This window comes from Rhynchophorus ferrugineus, unplaced genomic scaffold, assembly GCF_030347505.1.
Source record: "Rhynchophorus ferrugineus isolate W39M unplaced genomic scaffold, kcgeb_rfMv2 rfM8, whole genome shotgun sequence".
NCBI classification, from domain to species: Eukaryota; Metazoa; Arthropoda; class Insecta; order Coleoptera; family Curculionidae; genus Rhynchophorus; species Rhynchophorus ferrugineus.
In genome coordinates this window covers 23,540,677-23,565,496 of record NW_027472587.1, presented here as the reverse complement: position 1 = coordinate 23,565,496, position 24,820 = coordinate 23,540,677, and the positions used below count along the sequence as shown (strand labels likewise).

General features: G+C 30.5%; 1 protein-coding gene across 2 annotated transcripts in view; it reads right to left on the bottom strand.

Moving 5' to 3' along the window:
* The window catches only part of LOC143200585 (dual oxidase 2), a 51,201-nt gene extending 34,984 nt beyond the window's left edge, over positions 1-16,217 (bottom strand). The window contains exons 1-8 of one of the 2 annotated variants that reach the window (XM_076411053.1): positions 15,940-16,217; positions 6,330-6,446; positions 6,226-6,275; positions 6,053-6,173; positions 5,880-5,998; positions 5,626-5,817; positions 1,863-2,116; positions 1,596-1,798 (exon numbers count right to left, since the gene is read on the bottom strand). In XM_076411053.1, the coding sequence (XP_076267168.1) occupies positions 1,596-1,798; positions 1,863-2,116; positions 5,626-5,817; positions 5,880-5,998; positions 6,053-6,173; positions 6,226-6,275; positions 6,330-6,446; positions 15,940-16,168 (1,285 nt within the window). In that variant the 5' untranslated portion in view covers positions 16,169-16,217. The remainder of the gene's footprint in view (positions 1-1,595; positions 1,799-1,862; positions 2,117-5,625; positions 5,818-5,879; positions 5,999-6,052; positions 6,174-6,225; positions 6,276-6,329; positions 6,447-15,939) is intronic. The other variant, XM_076411054.1, reaches the window with a different exon arrangement.
* Positions 16,218-24,820: the final 8,603 nt, after the last annotated feature.

Here is a 24,820-nt window from a genome sequence, read left to right as displayed (position 1 = left end):
TTAGTATTAATTTCTACTCCATTTCAAGTTCGTAAATGCATTTCATAATAAAGGACTAACGGAATATTGCAGCTATTAAGTATATTACACATACATTTGTGCATCAAGAGTCTAATGAATATTGTAGAGAATATTAAAAATTATAAAATAGCTTCATAGAATTTTAGTTTCTCATTTTTTGATGAGTTATTAGTTCGAATGTCAGACACAAGACTAATTAGAAGAAAGCAGTGGACTAACAAAGATAATAGAAGAAAAATTAAAAATAAGCTACCTGCACGGGCTAAATAGCGAAATATTATATAAAATAATAGATTGAAATAAATGAATTTAGTGGCGGGAAAAACAATAATAATGATAATATATGTCAGCTACTGTTTTGAAGGTCGAAGAGTGAAACAAATATATAAAGAACAGTGCAGTTTCATTTAAAATATAGGTAAAGAACTTAATCTTATAAGATATGTCACAATATGATATTTTATTGTTTGAACTTTGTATCAATTATTTTGATTATTTACTTAGACCTTATGAATATTATAGACCTAAGTTTAAAAAAAATGAAAAGTTAATTTAATGATTGTAAATATATTCCTTTAATATACAGTTTTGAAATGTAAAAAATAAATTACCGTCGGTGTTTTAATACATATGCCAAATATAATTTTCAAAATTGTTTTATTTCTACATTCTCTGTTTTAATATATAGATTTATATTGCTTCGTTTGTTATTCCATATTTATGTTTACAACATAAAAGTAAATGATGAATTTGCATAATTATCTGACGTTTTTACAGTTCTGAAAATAAACTGAGTTATGATGCTTTGTTATAAAGTTCAGGGGTATAATAATTTCAACTTATTAATACTATTCAAACTTATTGGAAATTAGATTTAATTAAATGCCTTTTAAAAAGTTAATGAGTGTTAGTTTTTGAGTTATTAATTTTAATATATTTTAATATATAGACATTTATTATTTTAATTAATGTTATATATTAGTTTATAACTTTATTTTGAAAATACTGTGAGAACAAGTTTTACTCCCTTATAAGAGAAACATGATAATATCTCTTTTCTCTTATATCTCTAATAAACATCTATAAACATCTTTTATATGAGAAACTTAATAAATTGTGGTCAAATTTCGACTGCAGAGCGATCACTTCAAAAAAATGTAAACATGTAAATTTATTTATTATTACTAACTAAGTAATTTGCATAAATTGAACACATGGGACAAACATAGTACATTTTGAATTATTCATATTAAATCACAATTATTACATTAAATCATTGATAATTTTTAATATGTTTAATGATTTATGCAATTAAATATGTAACTCCATGAGATGGAGTTATATTCATTTAATGGCTGTAAATATATTCCTTTAATATAGTTGTCTAAGTTGTGAAAAGTCATTGTGTTCTTTATTGTTTATTGTTATGTTATTGTTATATTACAATTGTTTCAATCATATATACTTACTGATATTGATAAATTCGGTTTGCATTTTATTTCAAAAATATTAGTATTTTTTGATCACAGTGTATAAAAGAAATATATGAAAGTCTAAAAATCGAATACACTTACCCAAACAATTTGTTATAACAAACATAATTATAAAGGCAATTGCTAAGTGAACTTTATTGATATCTCCCATTGCGTCTTTGCTTTGAAGGCTCTTTATATCCATATGTAAAAACGCTTTATCGGATATTTGATGTTTTACGCTCAAATAAATGTCGTTAAATTTAACATTTCGAATTTTCTCGATTTCCTGTTTAGAAAATAACCTAAAAATATAGAAAAAGTTTGCTGGATAAGGAGCAAATTAACACCTAACATGTATTAGCTTACTTGTTAGCTTCGTATTCGAACCAGAACCGATCAGCATCACGAATACGTACAAATTGATTTAAAATTTCTTTTTTTAAATATGGTCCAATTCCACAATGCTTCTTACCATCATCAGTGAAACCGTTCACCAAAATTTGCAGAGCTTCTGGTGGTAATATAGTTACATCAGATCGATTTAACGAAAATTTATTTACATCAAGAGTAGCTGAACTGTCATCTAATGACTTCTTGAGATCGTCAATTGATGAATTATTCTGTTGGAAGGACACATTATTTTAAGAAATAATTTTATACAATCTTATATTCTGATTAAAATTAGAAATTTATTTTAGTTACGTTGTTTAAAATTGTTGGGTGTAGGATTTAATTTTCACTTTCTCAAAGGCAACAAAAGTTAATGGAAAAAGGTAATAGTTGGAATAACGTTTAGTAACGTTTTACGATAGTAATAATATATTTTAATAATTTATTGCAGTTATATTATTGCTCATGGTGGAAACAAGCATGGCTTTATTCTTGGAACTGAGTTAATATTTGGTCAGTTGTTAAACATGTACTAAATATTTTTTAAGAAACAAGCTTGAAAAATGATACACTGTAGAAAGAAGTAATACTTTATACTAATAATACTTTCGGTTTGGATAAAATTCAACAGGTAGGCAGAGTGAGCCTGATAGTGAAAGTGACAGTGACTTAATGAAATTCTGTGTTGTGGGCTTATAGCCCAATACTGACAATTACCTATATAATATGATAAGAACTGAATTAATATATATATATATATATATATATATATATCTATATATATATATATATATATATATATATATATATATATATATCGTGCAGTAGGTATTGTGGAGTGTGAAAGGTTTATGTGGACGGATATGTATGGAGTTGCACCAAACTTATCAGAGAGAATGAAGTTATAACATCTAGTTTTATTTTTGAAACAAAATATATACATGTAGTAACAGAAGAAATTAAGAGGAAATACACTGATGCCAAAATAACTTAACAATGAAACAAAGGAACGAAGGAAATACATTACTGCGATATGCAATTGATAATTTGGTAAATTAGGTCTCTAGGAGATTGTACTACATAAAAACACTCCTAGAACTCTACCTCATAGGTAGCGTGGAAAAGAGTTTGTGGCTGTTTACTGTCTTATAATTAACATTATTAGCATCAGATATATTATAATTCTAAAGTAAATTATATTTTATAATGTCATGTTTGTTATATTAACCAAAAATTAAATTTGATGTAACAACATTGAGACGTGGGCATACATTTTTATGACGTGCAGTGGCTGTTTTATTGGAAGGCTTATGTTTTCCGTGTTAAACAATAAATAATCATAACAACAATAAAAATATCAGGTTTCTATGTCATTTACATTTTAATCCTTACATTTAAATTGGTGAAACGAAAACCGTTAGTTAGGATTTAAGAGAGCAATGGCAGAACAAGTTTCTAAAGGACTATGATATTTTTCGACAACAAATTGATTCAAACAGAAGTAATTCTTTTAGAAAATAAAACAATAAATGGAAGATTATTGTTTTATGTACATATATGTCAAAATCGTCGAATTTAATACATAACATAAATTCTTCAATTCATTCAAATAAAATGAAGAGAAGCTTGAAGAAATTGATTATAAATATACATGTTATTTTTATATATAGTCAATTCAAAACAGTAGTGACACGTGTATCAATATGTGTCTGTCTAAAGTTATAAATTAGTTTTACAGTCAGACAATATTATGCTTGTCATTTTATTAGATTTTAAAAGGGATAGAATGTTGTTAGAGAATTTCGATCAGGTAACCGAATGAGGCTGCAAAAGTTGTCCGTTTGTCAAACATCGGCAAAATTCTTCAAAATATTATAATTACGGGTTATAAACCGATAAACGTTGTTTTAACGCTTTGTTTTAATAAACTGCAAATCGCCGAGGTTTTTATTGAAAATATTTTTGGCGCATGCAGCTGCATTGAATGTTAGTATGAGGACGATCACTAAAATGTCTCGAAGAATAAAAAACAATATAGCCTTGAATGGGTTTATGGGGCTCCGCTAAAATCTCAAGCCAACTAGTTATATATATTAAAAAACTGATTAATGATGCTTATGGTTACGTAACCAAAAATTACAGTAATACCTCGAAATCAAGTAGATATGCGATGTTATCTAAAATGTCGCTTTAAAACATGAAATAAACTTATTTAATTTCAACAACACGGAAGTAATACAGCTACTGGACAACACGTGGAAAATCAGAAGTTTGGAAGGAACCAAACCTCAATCCACGTGAACTTAAGTGTTAATTTTAACCTCAATTTAAGTAGTCTAATTTGAGAAATACATACTTGTGTAAAATTAAAAGTAATTGTGAATTAAGATTGTACGAAGCATATCTTCTATAGACAATATATAAATTAAGTAGCTGTTCGTTAGTCTTGTTAAAACAAATAACGGTTGGACCGATGAGATATATCAATCTCACTATCATCAATAGTATGATTGTGATAAAGGATCAATATTGTTGTTTGTCTTCAAATATTTATGGATACGTAATTTATTACTTTTTGGAAATTTATTTTGTCACTAAAAATAAAGCCATGGGTAGAATATAGAATTTATTAACCATTGAAGATATTTTTCGACATTGATCTTTTAATACTTTTTAGATTTATATTTCATTCAAATGTAGGTATTTTTTGATTAGTAAATCCGTTTGATTGATGATTGATTGGAATAAATTCAAATGATAATGGCATATTTCTCAAATATGTTGTTAATGTTATGTAAATTATGTGTCAATTTTAATATCGAATCGTATTCTGCGCAGAGTAAATATTACCAAGAATATGGCTGATATTATATTTATATATACTTTGCAAATTGGTTTCATTTATTAGTATTTAGTCACAAATATAGTGTAACAACTTTCTATGCTTTTATTATTAACGGTACCAGGAAGCCATCCATGTCAATCAAATGTGCAACAAGCTATTTGATGTCCTTAGCCCATTTATGACCAGTGATAGAGAGATAATCATTTTGTTGATATGTCATAACTATATTCTTCAGTGACGAAATGAAGAGGATTTCTTTAGAATATAGAGTTTGTTTGGTATGCACGAAACCAAACAAAGCAACAGCGAGCACGACGTCATGAATTTGAGAGATTCTGCAGACATAGTGATCATGTGATCCAGGAATGAGCAGTATTTCACTACCACTCGCAAATCGATTATGGTACCAATCAGTTACGGTAGTTTGTCAATATTATTAGATAGGGCAAGGAATTAAAATACAGCGCTGTGGCATGGAAAAGAAAAATTTCCAAAAATTATTGAAAATTATAGTTCTTTCCAAATGACGTATTTTGGAGCAATATATATTGCATAGGATAGTTGTATGCCTACCATCAAGGTAATATATTATATGCTATAAGCTATTAGTTTATATTTAAAATAATAGTTATTATTCACATAATAATATCTAATTGTAACCACTCAAACAATATGGTATGTAGTTTCCAGAACTCAATAAATTTGAGTACAAAATTGGAGTAAATTACTTTAGATAATATGAAGTAGATAATATTCAAAATCTACCAAGTCATCCAGTATAAAATACATTTTCTGAAAATTATTAAAAAATTAAATCTTACACCTTTGTTTGTACATTTGTATATATGGAAGCAAACTATTTTAAGCACTTTAAATAATACACGATATACGTACATCCAATTTAGAAGAATTTGCATTCTTTAGCATGTAAGTAGCACCATAAAATAAGTGAGATATCTGGGGAGATACAAGTGCGTTATAGACTTCATAATTGGATATGTTTTTCTGAGTCCAAAATGGCAACCAGTCATACATGTATATGCTTTGTTGAATTGCTATGGTCCACTTCCTAGCTTCATTGAAAATCTGAAAATGCGATGATAATATATAGTTGTTAATATAATCCTGTTTGTATGTTTAAAACGTACATCTTCAGAAGAAACATTTTTACGAGTCTCTTTTATTTTGGTAGCAATTCTATTATGCCACAAAATCCAGATGCGCCTTAGGGATCGGGTAATAATCCCCGCTGTTTGTTGTTCCAAATCTAATTATATATAGATATTTACAAATTAATGACATTACAAATTTTCTCTGTTACCATAAGATAAAAGACGTCCATTTTCATCTAAATGGGTACCATTATAACGATATTGCGAACATTCGTATCTACTATTACCATATATTATACCACCGTCGATGTAAGGTGTTGCCAAGTTATGCTAACAAATAGAAGTAAATAGCAAAAAATATATGTAACTGGTATTTACTTACGAGTGTAGTAGGATTATTTAAATTAATTATTTCAAGAAGTGCTTGTTTTCCTGAAAATATATCGTATATAATAGTTAAATAAAGTTTTTTATTGATATAATTACCTAAAAACAAATATAACATGCCATCCTTGGGACAGTTATCGAATAATCTTAATGTATTTATATCAGGAATTTTAGATAGATTTGTGGAATATGGATCGAATGTTTTCAAAAGTTCCCCTACAAATTCGACAAAATCAAAAGTCGATTCTACTTACCAGGATTTATAATAATATCAAATAATTGAAATTAAAACAAAAACCGATTCGAAGTTGTAAAAATGACGAAATGACGTTCATTTCAAATACTATGCGACAGTTACTGTGTCTTCGTTTGATAACTATGGCGAAAACATATTAGAAATCATTGCAAAATTGGTCTTAAATACTACCAAATATTTTCAGCATGATGAGCAAATTTTGAAACAATTACCAACCTTAGCACAGGGACAAAATGGAAAAGGCAACTTTAAATGGCATTTAAAATTTTTTGAAACATCTATATATTAATAGGTTTAACAAAAGTTTTGCATTCGTTTTAGAGGAAAAATGGGGCATCTGGAGATGTGAAATTTAGTACAATTAAAGCTTATATTAAAGAAGAATTTATAGGCCTAAAATTTTTGTGCATATATGCATTACAAATAAATAAAATCCAATAAAATGAATTACGCCCATATCAACCAACCAGGAATAACTGTTAGATTGGTGACACAAAATATAAAAACATTTGTTTTAGGCTCTGCCAGACACGCCAGCCAGCTCCAGCTTCATACGGTAGATTATTCGTCGTTTCTGTTCTACGGAAATCAACTTCGGACGCGTAATTTTTAAAATCAAGATCTCTCAACGCTGCGCCGTAAAAGGACGATAGCCAATTTTTTGTAGAGAGAACAAATTAATGTATGCGCTTTATTGGAAGTATACAGGTGTAAAAGAAAATTTCATCCGAACATATATTAACAAAATTTGAGAATAGCAAGAATCATTTGTCCTCTCTGTTTTTATTTAGAATTTCAAAATCAGTTTTTAATTTAATTTAATGTCTGATGAACAGATAACAGCTAAGAAAAATTGTTTTTGCTTAGGTACTGATAGTAATATAGTTCTCGAGACATAGTATATTATATTACTAGAGGTAATTAAGGTTAGTAAGAATTTTCTGTAGATTTTATGAGAATAAAGTCTTTTGAATTTCTTAATAAAGCATAAACCGAATATTGCAGGTAAAAATGAAACTTGCAAATGAAGAATAGCAACAATTGTAAAATACCTTTATAGAATTTTTTTTAATTCCCCATTTGTGAGTTGTTATTTCCTATGAGGGACTAAGACAAACTAGAAACTAGTAGATAAATAAAAGCCATCGAAGGCAAATTAAAGATTAGCTATCTGCAAGGTTGAGATACAAGAATGAAATGAATAAGTAAAGAATGATGCAATTTTATTTAAAAATTTATTTAAAGAAATAATTCTTTTAATCAGCCTGATGTATTTATGGTTTTTGCAATATTTATATTAGGTGAGAAATAAGCATAAAACATAAAGATATATGAGTACTATATGATATTTTGTTCTTTGAACTTTGTATAAATTATTTTAATTATTTACTATATATACCTAAATTTTGAATAATCGATTGTTAGTTTATTAATTGTAAACACATTTCTCTAATATACATTTCTAAATTATAAAAAATAAATAACCTAACTGTATTCGATATTATTTCAATATACATGTTAAAGCCAAATATCAATTTTAAAACTGTGTTATTCATATATTCATTGTTTTAATATACAGAAATGTATTACTTCTTTTATTATTCCATTTTTATTTTTATAATATGAAAGTAAAGGAAGATCATGCATTTTATTGATGATATCAATATATTTGAAGCCTTGAAGATGTTAGTGTTTGGAAAGTACTTTGATATGATACTTTGTATAATGTATATGATACTAAATACTATGATACTTTGTTATAATGTTTAGTGGTGTAATAACTTAAACGTATTAATATTTTGTATTAACATTGTAATCTACATACAAACAATAAGCCTCTGTGTTGTATATCATCTAAACTCTTTGTTACACTATTTTTTCTTTAATGAGAGAACAATTTCTGAGCGCAGTTCCCATCCTTCTACTTCAATCTGTTGCTGTGATTGGGTATGTTGCATCACTTGAGCCTTACGTGCTTTTGTCCTCCTATTCCACTTAGCGCCAATGCCAACCAGATTGTATGTTATGCAAGTTTCCTCTGATACTTCACACTACGAGCCCGCTGTCACGTTGTGTACGCTTCAGCCATGTTAACCTAAACAACCATTGTGTCCTGACTAGTTGGAAGGTCTGCAGAGAAAATAACGCACAACACCAGTCCCAGTATGCTTCCCTGTGAGACATCCGTATGTAATTCTTGCAAAGCAGAATAAAAAAATTATGAAGCTTCTTCAAGTGAGCATGATGAAAGCATATGTTAATAGCGCTTTTTTAATTTGTGTGCTAGTTCAACATGTTAACCGATTATTTGAGATTTGATTAACCGATATTTGTTCGATTGTTTATTGATCATGATCCTCTCGGAATTCTGAAGTTAATTATTGAAGATTATGCTCTTTAAGAGCTCCTTCACTATGATTAAAATAATTATTTCTATTATTCTATTAATAAGGACTGGTAGGACGCTTATAAGTCGATACGAGATCCTATCCTCTAACGATTTTACTGGTTTGGGCATAATAACGACTTTAGCTATGTTTTGTCTATAACTAAGCTTATGAATTCCTTATGTGGTAGATGTTTCAAGAGAGTTGCATCGACAAGATCGTCGCATGGTGTATTTTCTTCTTTAAGAGTTCTTACTTCCGTCAGAACATCTTTAGAATTATTGCGATAAGTACCTTGCGGCTGTATGTTCCAGGTCGGACGAAAATTGTCGAGTTGCATTACTTGGATAGTCAGCAAAGGTATTTGCTTTCAATTTATTTGATCTTGATCGAATCAATACTAGATCAAATAAATACTAGTGGTCAATTTCTTTGATTATCTGCCATCTATTAATAATGACCAGTAAAATTGTACTATTCATCTGCCTAGTTTTCATCTTTAAGCTCGCAAAATATTGGGTTTATTTAAAGGCTTTGTATTATATAGACTATATTCAAAATAACAGTGAACTCACGGCATGAATATGTTTATTGTGTTGCCCGTTGCGATATGTAAATTCGTTTTGGAATCTGGTAATATTTTCCTTCTCATTTTATGGTAGTTAGAAAGAGATACAATGCTAACTAAATAAGCTCGAATATGTAACCAGCAAATGTCGTACGGTTGTCAAATGTCCGCAATCGGTGGTCTATTATTCATAATATTAATTATAATAACTAGGGGATATACATCAAATCATTGCTTGCTATTAGTCTGATTGAAAATGCCGAAGCCAGACAGAAGATATCGCGTCTCTCATCAGTTAATTCGAACAAGAACGAGATAATGGAAGCCTCCTCTAGTAAGTAAAACTCGTTAGAAGGCTAATAGTTTTTACTGTTAAATATTAAGTTTCTGTAGCTTTTATTGAATATATTTTTTAGCCTGTTGCAGCTACACTGAATATGAGTATGGTCACGGACACTGCAATATGTTTAAAAATGAAAAATATGACCTTGGATTCACTGAAAAGTAACAGTCGTCATTTGAAGAACGTGACGAATAAAGGTCAGCTTGATGTTAGCTCTATCATAGATCAAATATGTCAAAGGTATAAAAATAGTGAGTAATTTTTTCAATATAATCACAATTTAATACAATTATTTCAGAGAAAACCATTAGTTTGGAAATTAGCCATAGAAAGCTTAGAGATATGCAGCTCTTTGACGAATTTAGAACATTCATTCACGCACTGTTGGGTAATATAGAACTTAAACACTCGAACAGATCTAATGGAACTTGCAAACATTGCTTTTAATGGAATACAATTTTTAAAAGCGTATAATAAACTCAAGGAAGACTATTATTTCAATTTGTGCATTTAGATTATGCAGGAAGCAGGAATGGTTAATAACAACTTCGGTTTGGATAAACTCGATCAGACACATTGAATAGAAAATTGACAAATGATGGAATCGTGAACAAATATTAGATTGATTGGAAACTAACAGTTTAGTTATTCACTTGAATGAAACTTTTTGTATTTGGGACTATCACACAATGTGATTTGACAAATTCTAAGATGATAGTGGAAACAACTAAAGGTGAGTATATATTTAATACACAATAACTGTAGGAATATTCTTGTAGAGTGTGAAATATTTATGGGCACAGATAGGTGTGTAATTATTCAAAATATACATGAGCATTTACTTAAAATCTTAGTGAGGCGAGAAAAAATAGGGAGAATACATTATGATGAATGCAGTAATTAAATCTTGTTTTATCAAGAAAGATGTGTACAGTTAGTAACAGAACAAACTAAGGATAAATACAGTGACATCAAAATTAATTTACAGAAAAACGCAGTACCGGAGGAAACAATAACTAAGTAAATATGTAAATATGAAATGAAATCTCTGCTCTACTATTGAAATGATTACTGTCTAATGAAATTGAAATATATTACCTGAATATACAATTGTTAATTAGGCGGCCTAGACCTCCAGGATATAGCACTACATAAAGAACACGCCTAGGACCTTACTTCATAGTTGGTATGGAAAATAGTTCAATGTAAATTATATAAAACTTATTCCCTAAGCTACAGATTATTATAACTGTATATCTAATTGTAGCCCTTCAATAATATATGTATAAGATGCAACATGTTAAAATAAATTACTATTACGTTAAAATAAATTATATTTCATAACAGTATTTTTATTTAATTACTTTATTTAGATTAAAATTTCGTTGTATTTTAAAATCAGAATAAACTGAAATTCAGAGTTGATGCGGGAACATTTCGACCTTTTGACGTCAATAATTCACAAGACCTGAGTTTATTGAACTATTTTATTGAACAGACTACATATAAATTTTTCAAATTAAAAAATTTTTCATTTCATAATAAAATGTCTAACTTATTCAAGAGTTTTTTCTGCCTTAACCAGTCGGTGGTCTGGTTTAAAAAGTAACGTTTCAAATTTAACGTCAAAACCTTTATCGCATACTAGCTGGAAGCTGATTTAGCCGGTTTCCTGAAACTTATTTTAGTATGGAACGAATGGAATTTTATCTGGAACGAATTTTAATAACAATATAAAACAATTGGCTATTGTTGTATTTAAAAAATATTAAATATTTTGAGTTCATGTGTATGTTAGTTTTATCGTAGAAAGCATTAAATAACGGTGATATCATAACCAAGATTCTAGAAATAAAATATATTTCATAGGCTTGCGAAAGTTTGAATAAACTGGTTCATAAATGGGTTTAGTAACATTCTTGTAGATGCCAAGGAATTATTATTTTTCAAGAAAATGAATACCAAATTCAAATATTCAGAAACTAAGACTACAAAAGGAAAAAAAATTTTCTAGGCACGCAAAGATCAGTCAGTTGTAAAGCTTGGTCAGTTGGAATTAAAATATAAAACGAATCGTTTTTTCGCAGAGCTAGAATTACTCTTTCGTCTATTAGTGAAAGATTTTAGCTATTATTGTCTCATTCTGATTCACAAACATTTTTATGGTATATTGAGGATTTTGATAAGCAACGACTAAGACCAGTTTTTGTAGAAAGCTTGATGAAGACTTAAGAGACAAAATCAAGATGAAAAAAATAAGAAATAGTCGGGAGATACAGACGGGATAGAAAAATTAATCAGGAAATACTTCTACAATAGGCCAAGAGCGGTAGAAAATCTTGATATCATTTATTTGGATTCTAAATTTTGAAAGCAGCTAGATAGTGAAAACATTATTACCGAGTTGCATTCCCTTGACATAAATTGATTTCTTCTCGTTTATTATGAAATTTAGCATCCATTTAGTCTAAAATTTTTATTAGCACCCTGAGGAACTAACCGTAATACTTTTTTGGTCGATTTCTTAATATGTTCTCGCTTTGATGCTGAGTATCTTATTTCATGTCACTTCTAAGACTATTCCTTTGATCTAAAATGATGGTGGTGGACTCAAGTCTAATCTATAGTGTTGAAATGAGGCACACACATTTCTTTATTATTTCCATATATAATACATTCAAAATAACAGCGAATTCACATTACTACGAAATCGAATGTATTCCCATTTTGTCGCAATTTGAAAATTAGTTTTAAAATGAGACAATAATTTTCGTACACATTTTATTCAGAGAAAAACCAGATAGACAGTTGTTTGATACATCTAAATATGTAACCGAACAGTCTATAAAAATCGTCTGGTTGTCAAATATTATTAAAGTTATAAAGTGATAAACGCTTTAGAGCTTTGTTTGCTTTGTTAAATTCAAATGGCGGCTTAATATTTGTGATAAGTCTGAATAAAAATACCGATGCAAATAAATACCTAATTAGAAACAGATTGTGTCTCTAATGAGTTAATTCAAACATCAACGAGACGCCACTAAAATGCATTAGAGAGGCAAGTAAAGATACTATTAAATATTAAGTTGTTGCGGTTTATTGGAAATGTTTTTTATGGTGTCGCAGCTGCATTGAATTTGCATTATGGGCATTGTGACTATTATCAAAAATGAAATTAAATGACAATGAAATAAAAAATTTGAATAATAATATAATTAACACAAAAGCAAGCATCTACATACGAAGCGGGCGATGAAATAAGATCACTTTGGCGTTAGCTTTATTCGAGAACAAATTTATAAAACTCGTGAGCAGTTTTTTCTATAATAACATAATATAATACAGTTACTTCTGAGAAAACTGTTAGTCTATGAAGATTCCATAGAAAACTTCGGAATATGCATCTCTTTGACGGATGTAAGTCCTCCGTTTATATACTATTAAGACATAAAGATTTAAATACTCTAAAGTTAACCCTCAAGAGACGAGACATGGATTTGTAAAATGGAATGTTGTCTCACTATTGGGAAGCAACTAACAATAAGAGTGGAGTAAGTAGGAATACAACAAAAGTGAAAAAAGGTTGAAAAGCTAAAACTTAGAATAATATTTGATTAGGTTTTGTTAGTCATAATATTTTTTGTTAATTCGTTGCAGATATATTGTTCTTTAGGCTGGAAACAGGAATGTATTATTTCTGAAGCAGAGATAGTATTGTCCTCCAAGTACTGCGAATACCAAAGAGAAATGGACCATAATCTGTTATTGCTCTGATTTGAAAATCAGTTGTTAAACAACTTCGAGAAACTATCAGTTATTGTTATGGACAATGCACCAATATCACTGGTGGAAAAGATCCCAACAAGTAGATCTATAAAGGCTGTAATTCAGCAATGGCTTGCAAAATAAAAATTAAGTTTTGTCCATGTTGAAGAGTGAACTATTTCAAACTGTTATTTGTTAAATATAAATAAAATGTCTAATTTTATAAAATTTACTTTTTTAGAATTGACAGATAAAGAAGTGAGAAAATACACTGTATATCTGGTGGCTGACCAATATGACTATAAAGTATTACGTCAAATAATTACTGTAATGAATATGCAGGCCAAGAAGAGAATGCAAGAACTGTTTGGATATGTGGAAAGAAGCATTGTTTACAATAACATCTTTAGTCGGGATGAACTCCATAAGACACACATAAGAATAAGTTGACAAATGGTGAAATCGTGAATACGTCATGGATTTAAAATGAACATTTTAGTTATTGACTTGAATAGTGGCTTAGAAGGGGATAGTGACTAAATGTAACTATCGGGATGTGGCAGTATGATCCATTATTAACAATTAACAAAACAGGGTGACGAGAGTGGACGTAATTAAAGTTGAGTATATTTAGTTAATTGAATTGAATTAATATAAGATAACTCTATAAAATCGTATCATATTGTATGAAAGATCTGTGTGCTTTGCAATTGGTCAGAATTATGTATTAGTTCATTCTACGCATTTGGTTTTTTTGGCATTTGGTTGGAATCTACCAGGAAATAATTAATATTAACTGTTTTGCAAGTATAGCAAATGCATTAGAGAGAACGCAGCGATAAATTTAATATTGTCAATAAAATATATACAGGGAGTAGAAGAGTTTGAGAACAATAGAAGATAGAAGATGAAAGAAGAACTAAATGTAAAAATATTTTTTGTTTTTTATATATTTTTTAAAGTCTCCTTTTACCAACTATGGGTTTATCTGGACTGGGCCTAAAGTTTAACGTGGGCTCCGAACCACGGTCCTCAGCATTAAGCCTACCGACTGGCGAGTGACCAACTTTCGAAATCATTCCAGAAGACATCCGGTCCTACTCAGCATGGTTAGAGGGGTGACTGGGATCATTTTCCTTGTCGGATTTTAGACTCTTGCCTGGAACATTCACAAATGTTAAACAATCACAGACATAAATTTACGACCATGCCCCAGCTGGATTCCATCCCCGGCTATTGCAACAGTAGGAGAACCCTACCATTGCCTTTACCACTGCGCCACTAAGCCGGCTCTAAAAATATTAATAGCTCTCTAATGAAAGTAGAATACATTATTTGGACATTATGAAAAACTATTGAAAAATGATGACCAAAAAAATATCGATATATCGGCAAAAAATATTTTTGAAAAATATACTTATTCCCTACTTCAGAGGATATACTTACAAAAAATGCGCCTAGAATTCATAGATGGTGTGAAAAAAAGCTCAATGCAAATATAATAAAACAATTCTGACTTAATAAACACACTCCAAGTGGCTATTTAATTAACTGCAGTGTAAGTCCTTCGATAATGTTTGTATTAAATTAAAACAAAGTATATTTGATTATATTATTTTTGTTATTATCATTATTTTATTGTTATAAGAATTTTATTATATGTCTAAGTCAAAATTATATAAAACTCAGTGTTGATGCGATAACATTGCGACATTTTGACGTCAAATATTTGGAAGACTTCACTGTTTTATGGGATATTTGAAACATTGGTAGAATTAAGTAGTATTTTTGTTGCATATTTGGCGAATGCCACACCTATTGTGCCAGCCAACTTCTTGTCCCAACTTTTTAAGTACTATAATCGGATATTCGCTTGAAATAGTATTACTGTGCATAGTGATTTCTTATTTCTTGTATAGTGATCTGTTGTTAAAGTGTATTTTTCTTAATCATATCCTATATCCCGTATATGATTTCTTGTGTTGATTCAGTTTTTGAGCTTGTTTTAATTGGACTAAATCTTGTACAAATATTTTTAGATGAACAAGATGACTTGAAAACATTTACCAATCTATTTTGCACTTCCGTAGCCTTCAAACTTTGTTTTACAAAATATTTATTGTTTAAAATGTACCGAGGAGTTAATTTTTGGAGACAAATCTATTCTACAAAGAATGTTTTGATATATGATATGTTATAAAAATTATATATAATTTAATTATTAATACATATATATGAAGTATTAATTAAATATAAAATTAGTGTAATTTTGTTAACAAATAATGATTATGTTCAGTGATCTGATGGGCTGACATGAACAGCATAAATTAGTAACATAATTTGCAGACAATAACATAATGACACGATATAATAATAATAGAAAAGTATACCTATGGAACCAATGTTAAAACCATTCAAATTGTTATACGATCCATCATAGTTAGGTATTTCGACTTCAGCAGATTTTTCTATATCAGCCAACAGCCAGTCAATTATTATGTTAGGGTTTGTTGGTATATTATCACTCCACAGAGGTTTTGTGTTAGAAGGCACTGTCACATTTTGACCTAAGACTATAATGCACTGATATATTAGTAAGTAAACAACATAAAACAACATATTTCCCGTGTTGCTCGGATCTCAAGTTGCACTAAAACAAAACAGTTTAAAACTACATTGGATTTATACATTTGTGGTTACATATCCGGTTCATATCAATACAAGATGACCATTGTTAGTATTCATACGCTGTGTTATTTTTAGAATTGTTTTTTTTTCGGAGACTTTCTTATCTTATTAGACGCTTGCTTTCATTCTCATAATGTAAATAGATCAAAAATATATTTAAAAAGGTAATCATAAAATGGCAGACTGTTAAGAAAAATTGGTACAATTAATAAACATGTTTTCTATAACTGCTTACCATTTTTCTAACAATATGGCAGTACCGCATCGATAGAACGGTGTTGGCTTGGCAGCGATTAGAAATTTCTACAACCAAGCCGTGCTGCGTAAGTGGTACTCACAAAATCACACATAGCCTGAAGAGTCTTGTGCCTAACACATATATAGCTTTAGTTTTGTTGCATTCATCACTTTTTCAATTAGTTCTCACCCTCAAAAGAAAGCTGTTAAAGTTTCATGATATTCTACTTCTAAGTTTGTTTGTTGTGAGTTATTGTGCTAAGTGTGACACTACCGTTGTTAGATTCAAAACAATAGATCAAAAACAATTTCGTGTTTTAATTGCTTTTTAATGGGAAATATACCGCTCAGACGAAGCAATGACTTATAAGTGTAGAAGTATTATAAGGACTCCTCAGAAATAAGAACAAAACGTTTTTGTGCTGACTTCAAACGTGGTCGTAGAGACACCGATGATGTTGAAATCTGTGGACGTTCAAATGAGGGAGCAACAACAGAAAACATAAAAAAACAAAATCGTTTTAAATTATCGAAAAGTGAAGTTACGTAAGTTAAGTAACACCGTAAAGAAATCAAAAGTACGTGTTGGTATAATGAGTACTTGACTATGAAGAAGCTGTGTTCAAAGTTGGTGCCGTGCTTGCTCACTGTTGACCGAAATCAAGAACGTATTGGTAGTTCTGAGCAGTATTTGACCATTTTTGCGTCGATATGTGACAATGGATGAAACATGGATTCATCACTTCACTCCGGAATTAAAACGACCTTCATCTGAGTAGACAGTAACTTTTGAATCTAGTCCAAAGCGCCCCGAAAGCACAATAATCGACTAGAAAAGTTATGGCCTCAGTATTTTGGGATGTGTGTAATGTAATATTTATCATCTTGAGAAGGAACCATCAACAGTGAATATTTTATAGAGTTATTGGAGCGTTTGAAGGCAGAAATTGAATTGAATTGAAGGCAAACCCACATCCGACGTATTCATCAGATTTGGCTCCCCACGACTACTGGCTGTTCGCAGACCTCACAAGTTCCTTACCCCTAAGAAATTTTGCTCCAATTTAATTCGGTTTTGTCAACTCGAAATACACTAGACTTTGTTAATCACATATAATGAAATTCAAGGCTTTATGCTCATAGGTATTGCGCTCCTGTGGCGATGTGATGACTTTGCTAAGATTATCTTCGTAAATTTACTTTTTATTTGACAGTCAATATGTGCCACAGAGAACTTTTATTTTTGCCTGGAAAACAATGAAGATCCAATGCACAAATGGTTCGAAAAGGAAGAAAAAGAAGAAAAAGAAGGTCAATTCGTGTAGTAATCATATTCTCTCCTTTTGAATTTTTCTCATCGCATTTAAAAGTCTGGATACAGTTGATTAACATGTAATAATAACTTGACTGAAGTCAGTTTTATATTGTTTGTTAAATCTTCGTGCAAAAAGTCTTGCAATTTATTTCATTTCAACTTTTTAGGTCCTTTTGGTCGTTCATTGTTATCAACATCAAAATTACCACTTCTAGATTGTTGAAATTAAGATGGATAATTCGTTTTTCTCGAAGCAGATTTGCTATAAGTTTCTGAAGTTGTTTGATGATTCAGAATTCTTCAAAATAAACAACAAAAATAAGAAATGGCGAACATGCAATTTTGAGCTAGAATAATTCTATAATTATAATTTCTCGTGTAGAGAAATGTCAAAATTGTTGACTGTAAATACTAAGTTAGACTATATTTATGGATTAAATCAATCAATCGTAGTTTGTATCCATCATAGTGTTTACTTTTCAATCAATCAATATGCTCCTGTTGAAATGACAAGATTTCATTAACTCTCACCATAGTTGGCTGTAACTGTAAAATGTTAGTCCTCTATATTTAAGATTGCTTTTTATGATCTTGATCCATGCCCATTTCGGAGCTGTGTGCTGCATCTTCCAATCAATGGTTTGTCTTTTGCCATAGAGTGTTGTGAGATATTCATTCACATTTCATTCGACATACATGTCCAAAAAGCATTGTAATCTACGTCGGCCAGATTTATTTATCGAAAACCTCAAAAGAAAGTTATGATTCGGACAGCTAGGTTATAATCAGCTGGTTCTTTTATTCACATTCCTGGCTGGACTTGCGAATGAGTATCTCAACATCCTCAATGATTTAGCTATTGAGGCAAACTACTGCCATATTCCAATATGATAGTACGCCCATATACACAGCCAAAACGGTACTTGAGGAGCATCAAAATATCATCAAACATCTTCCCTAGCCAACAGAATCGCCAGACTATAGAATTATTGAACTGTTATAGTGAGTTTTAGAGCAGCAGAGGCAGATTACCAGCCAGAAATTGGGTGACGTTTTGGTACAAGAATAGGACAACAATAAACAATTAAAGGTGATGCAAACGGTCGGTGAAGCGGAACATGCTGACGTATGCAGAAATTTTGGAATACTGGTATGGCTGTTAATACTTTTGGAATGTGGTTTTTGTACGAGGTTTAAAATAAACTATTTTTCGAAAAGGACTCTGTAATAGATGCTGTACGATTAAATGTTTCGATTATGGGTAGCTCCTTTTCTCGGATGGCAAGACGTTGAAAATACGCGATGACTGCAATTGGAACCTAGCGATACCTAGCCTCTGGGGCTGTTCTGGGACAAATTCGTAACCCCATATGTTATTATATTTGAGGAAACCAAGTAATGGCGGCATTCGACGGAAATTGCCCAAAGGCCTTAAAATCAAAACGCCTGTCGATAAAATTGAGACTGCGAACGAAAGATAGTAAAAATAATAAGTTAAAAGCTTTGAGATTTCAAAATATTGTCGGAAAGATAAAGTTTAGAAGAAAAAAATAAACGAAAATTTTGAGATTTCTTTATTCCAGCAGTAAAACTGAGTTTAATGAGGAATAAATATTTAAAAGTCCATATCCCAATTTGCGAAAGATCTCGTCGGGATGTTGCCACTTTGGCTCAGTGGATGGAAGTATAACAAAATAGGACTATGATGGTTGTATGATAAGACTCTTTTTATTGACATAATAATAAATACGAAATAAAATCAGAAAAAGGGTAGATTTAAATTATTAAAAATCTGTAACTGTAATTTCAGTGACCCATATTGTTAAAACCATATTCCATAAAGTTTTTTAAGCAATTAATAGGTTTTACATTATAAGTGTAGAGTTCATATTTCTGAGAAAGAAAGGAAAAAAAATATAATAACTATGCATTATAGGCATTGTTTGTCTTAAAAAATATGATTGAAATGCGTTGAAAGAATTAGTTGTCAAAAGGAATGCACCGGCAAACTTGTTTGGTTAAACAAAAGCGATTTAATAATGACTCGATAGAATTAATTCTTAGAATTGATAATAACATTTATATATAATATAACATATGATGTATTTAGTAATAAAATATAGTATATTTGGTCGATAGTATAAATAATATATTTTGTGTTACATATGCCTAATATATTATGACAATAATGAATTATAATTTGTATATAATTATGCAAGGTCAAAAAGAACATTACAATCTATTGTTTTACAGTAATATATATTAATCATTGGTCGTTAATTAGTTGTAAATATATCTAGTAGAAGAAAACAAAGATTACTTACGATATAAAATTTAAGCGAGATATCTAACTGTATTTCAGTCAAGAGTTAAAGGACCCAATCTCGCCATTTAAAATGAATCAATAAATTAGAGGTTACTAACGTTCTGTAAATAGTTCCTTCTCGTTGTCAATTACTCATCTTTTTAATTTACAGTAATACAGGCTAATAGCCTAATATAAAAATTTACAAATATACATAATTGTAATTACTATATGAACCCAAAGACATTTCACGGCATTATACAGAAGAAGCCTTGAAAATAGAATTGTATATTAAAATATATGTTTATGAAGAAAACAGCTCATTGGCTATAGATGCATTCGCTATTGTATTTTCTCGTTCTGTTAGAAAAGTAACAAAATATAAATTAGTAAATAAATAAATGCACGTAAATTCGTTAAAATATATTCTTATTTGCATTTAAGGTCATCGAGACATATAAAGAACCGCAATCGAAATTTCTTTACAGTTCTAGATTCAAACATTTTACTTGAGACCTATAATGATGTGAACTGAAAAATTATTAGAAGTGCTGACAGATAGAACTAAACTTGGGCTCGCTACACATTACAGTTGTTGAGATAGGTCGCCAAGCTGTCAAGAGAAACAAAATATAATTATTGAATAGTTTTGAGTTTTAATTTCTGGTAAATCAAAGATGAACAAGTAACAATAATGTCATTAATTCTAAAACAAAAAAATAATATTAATTTTTGAGCGGCTTATTTTTGCCATTACGCGTTTTGGATCGTATATACACCGAATCATTAAAAAAATGGGTTATATGTATATATATATATATATATATATATATATATATATATATATATATATATATATATATATATATATATATATATGTATATATATAATAGAAATATAGGACAAAAATATACTTTTACGCTAAATATTATAATATTCTAATTGTTATTATATCAAGTTATGAACATAATTAATTTGAATGGTTGATAAATTGCTTAATAATGTACATAATTAAGTCATTTATTTTATACTGGAAAGAGAGGCGGGGTTTTGCCACAAAAATGACAATACACATATATAATGATGGATATGTACGTCAGTAAGTTTTAGTTGCGATTATCTACTGGAATTGTTGATGATTAAATCTGTGTTTAATGACACCGACCCATGGACTTGCATATTATAGCCAAGTTTTTGGACTGCTGAGTGGCATGTTTATAAACATTGAGAAACTCTCGCAAATAACTATTGCTGAACTTATATTTTGGTTCATATTATTCAAGAAAAATATATCCTAGGATCTGACTATGGCCTTCGCCAAAGTGTAGCATCATAGTCAAATATTCAAGATATTAAAGCTTAATATCTCTAGTGATCTTGTGAACCTCATACACTTATATATGGAAAGCCAGGTACTCCAAGTCAAAGTCGGTGATTTCTTCTAGAGAAGATTGATGTTCCGAGGTGACAAAATGGTCTATAGTCCTTCTACTATAACAGCCAATGCACGTTATCGACGCTGGTATTGAAGATATTGCCAAATTCAGTTTGTAAAAAAGTAAAGTTTACTCTAAACTCACTATCAGAAAAGGCTATAAGATTATTAACATATATATTTAATGCTATGCTACGAATTAATTACTTCCCTAGTATCTGGAAAGTAGCTAAAATATTAATGATACTTAAACCAGGAAAAATACCAGAAGATGTGACCTCCTACCGACCTATAAGTTTATTACCAATAATCTCGAAAGTTTTCGAGAAATTATACATAAAAAAACTAAACTATATAATAGAAAAAAGAAAAATTATTCCAGAACATCAGTTTGGCTTTCGCAATAAGCATGGGACTATAGAACAAGTGCATAGACTTGTAAACCAAATAAACGCTGACCTAAATGCCAAAAGATATTGTTCGGCTGCTTTCCTAGACATATCTCAGGCTTTTGACAAAGTATGGCATACGGGCTTGCAGGTTAAACTAAAGAAACTTCTCTCTCATCCGGACTATCAGTTACTAAAATCGTATCTCACTGACAGACATTTTATTGTAAATCAAGGTGATGAACATACCGAATTAAATCCCATATATTCAGGAGTTCCGCAAGGTAGTGTACTGGGTCCAGTACTGTATCTTCTGTATACGGCTGATCTGCCCACCACAAAAATAACTACTGTGGCAACATATGCAGACGATACAGCAATCTTAGCATCCCATGAAGATCCAGTCACAGCATCAATAAACCTACAAACCCACCTGGAGCAAATACAATTATGGTTGAAGACATGGCGCATTAAAGCCAATGAATCAAAATCCACGCATATAACGTTTACCCTGCGTAGAAGAACATGTCCACCAGTAAATATCAATCATCGTCAACTCCCCCAAGCAGAGCATGTTAAATATCTTGGTATGCATTTAGATCGACGCCTAACCTGGAAGAAGCACATACTCTCTAAACGGAAACAACTAGGACTAAAATTATATCAAATGTATTGGCTCATTGGGCGCAAATCCAAGTTATCATTAGATAACAAGGTATTGCTGTATGAGTCTATACTCAAGCCCATTTGGACATATGGAATTCAACTATGGGATACCGCTAGCAAATCTAATATATCCATCATTCAACAGTTCCAAAATAAGGTGTTGCGTGCCATTGTTGATGCTCCGTACTATATTTCAAATAAAGTGATACAACGCGATATTCCTCTAGAACCTATAACGAGTGTAATCCAACGTGTTTGTGTGAAGTACTTCGAAAGAGTGTCAGTGCATCCCAATGTACTCGCTAATCAGCTAAATATGCGACGTGATAGTGAAGTGCGTAGACTAAAACGTTTAACACCACCTGATCTGATTACTGGACATATGTAGAGTTTAGAATAAGCATTACAATAAGACTAATTAATTAAGATAATATTTTATACAGAAAATTGCTTAATGAAGTGATTTTCTACATGCCATGTATATATAATATAAACAGAAGAAATACTTATTGCCAATAGGGCAGATTGTGGACTCACGAAGAGTAATAAAAAAAAAAATCTAAACTCGTGGCGGATTTTTTCTTCTCATTTTACTAATAGCTCGGTCTCAAACTCCATAGAGTTAAGACGTGTTTTCCTTTCTCGAAAACAACTCTCAAGAAATATTACAAAAATACATCTGTATTTTATTGTGGTCAACTTTTAGTTAACGGTCTCAAAAAGTACTCAGGTACGCATTACGGCGATACGGTCAGCGTAGATTGAACTGAATACGTGCCGCGCGTGTTAGCGATAAACAAATTAAAGTAAAAAGCAATAAAATGCAACCAACGACCCAATTATCATAAGCGTGATAAAATTGCTCATTGAATTTCAGACTGAAATACGACAAAATTTCAGTCAGTTAGCAAACGGCAAAAAGTCCCAAACAAGTTAAAGAAAAACAAAAATGACTACTTCGTTCTTAAGAACGTTAACATGGAACCCAAATGGGCTAAATCAGCGAGTCCAGGAATTAGAACTGTTTCTAAGAACAAATAACATAGATATAGGTCTCATATCGGAGAATCATTATTCTAAAAAAAAATTCATTAAAATACGGGGTTATGATACATACTGAACAATACACCCCAGTGCACGTGCTCGAGGTAGAACAGCTCCGATGTAGGTAGCTCCACTAACAATTAAGCAAAATATACAGCATTTTCAAGAAGACGAAATAAAACAAGAAGAAATACAAGCTACGAAACTTAGATTTCAAAATAACAATACTGAAATAAACGTAGGAGCTATATACTATCTACCAAGGTAGAAAATAACACAAAAATAATATAGAGATTTAATTTTAAAATTAGGCCCAAGGTTTATTATTGAAATGAGTGTGGTCAATGCCTCTTTCAGATGGAAGCATGTTTCGGAATGTCTTAAGGTTTGCTCGAATAATTATGCTGAAATAACCTGACAAACCGGCAGAACAAGTGGGATCTTACAGGTTTATTTCATTGCTACCTGCGATGTCAAAATTATTTGAGTAACTGCTGTTAAAAAGTATTAAACTGGAACAATCGACAATAGATCAGGTGCACAGAGTAACAACAGTTCTTGAGAAGGCATTCGAAGAAAAGGAATACTGCCCTGCAACATTGGTGGACGTCTCACAAGCTTTTGACCAGGTATGATATTGGGAATTAATATATAAAATGAGAGAATAGCATTAAGGGACATTTTCAACACCTAAACATATATCGCCTGGAGTTTCACAGGATAGTGTTGTGTGTAACTTCCATAACTGCTCTATATTGCTGATATCCCAAATTTACTGACGACAGAGTTGTAAAGGCAAAATATATATCTCTGTTTAAGGTTGTAGAAAAAGTACCGGTAGCGGTTAAGATCTACAAATAAATTATAGACTGCAAAATACAGCTTAAGAGCTCCAAATCTGTTCATGTTAATTTTGCGTTGCGACAAAATAAAAAAAAACTAATTTTATCATTTGATGGATACCCGATTCCTCAATCAGAATCAGCTAAGTACCTCGGAATCTATCCCGATGGTTAAATTGGAAACATCATGTTAGACAAAAAGCAGAGCAGATTAGACTTAGGGTCAAGCAACTGTAATGGTTAATCGGAAGATACTGTCAACTTGAGAGATTGGTTTATCAGTCAATCATAAAGCCAATTTGGACCTAAATCAATTAGTAACCCAATGCATTCAAAACAATGTTCTATG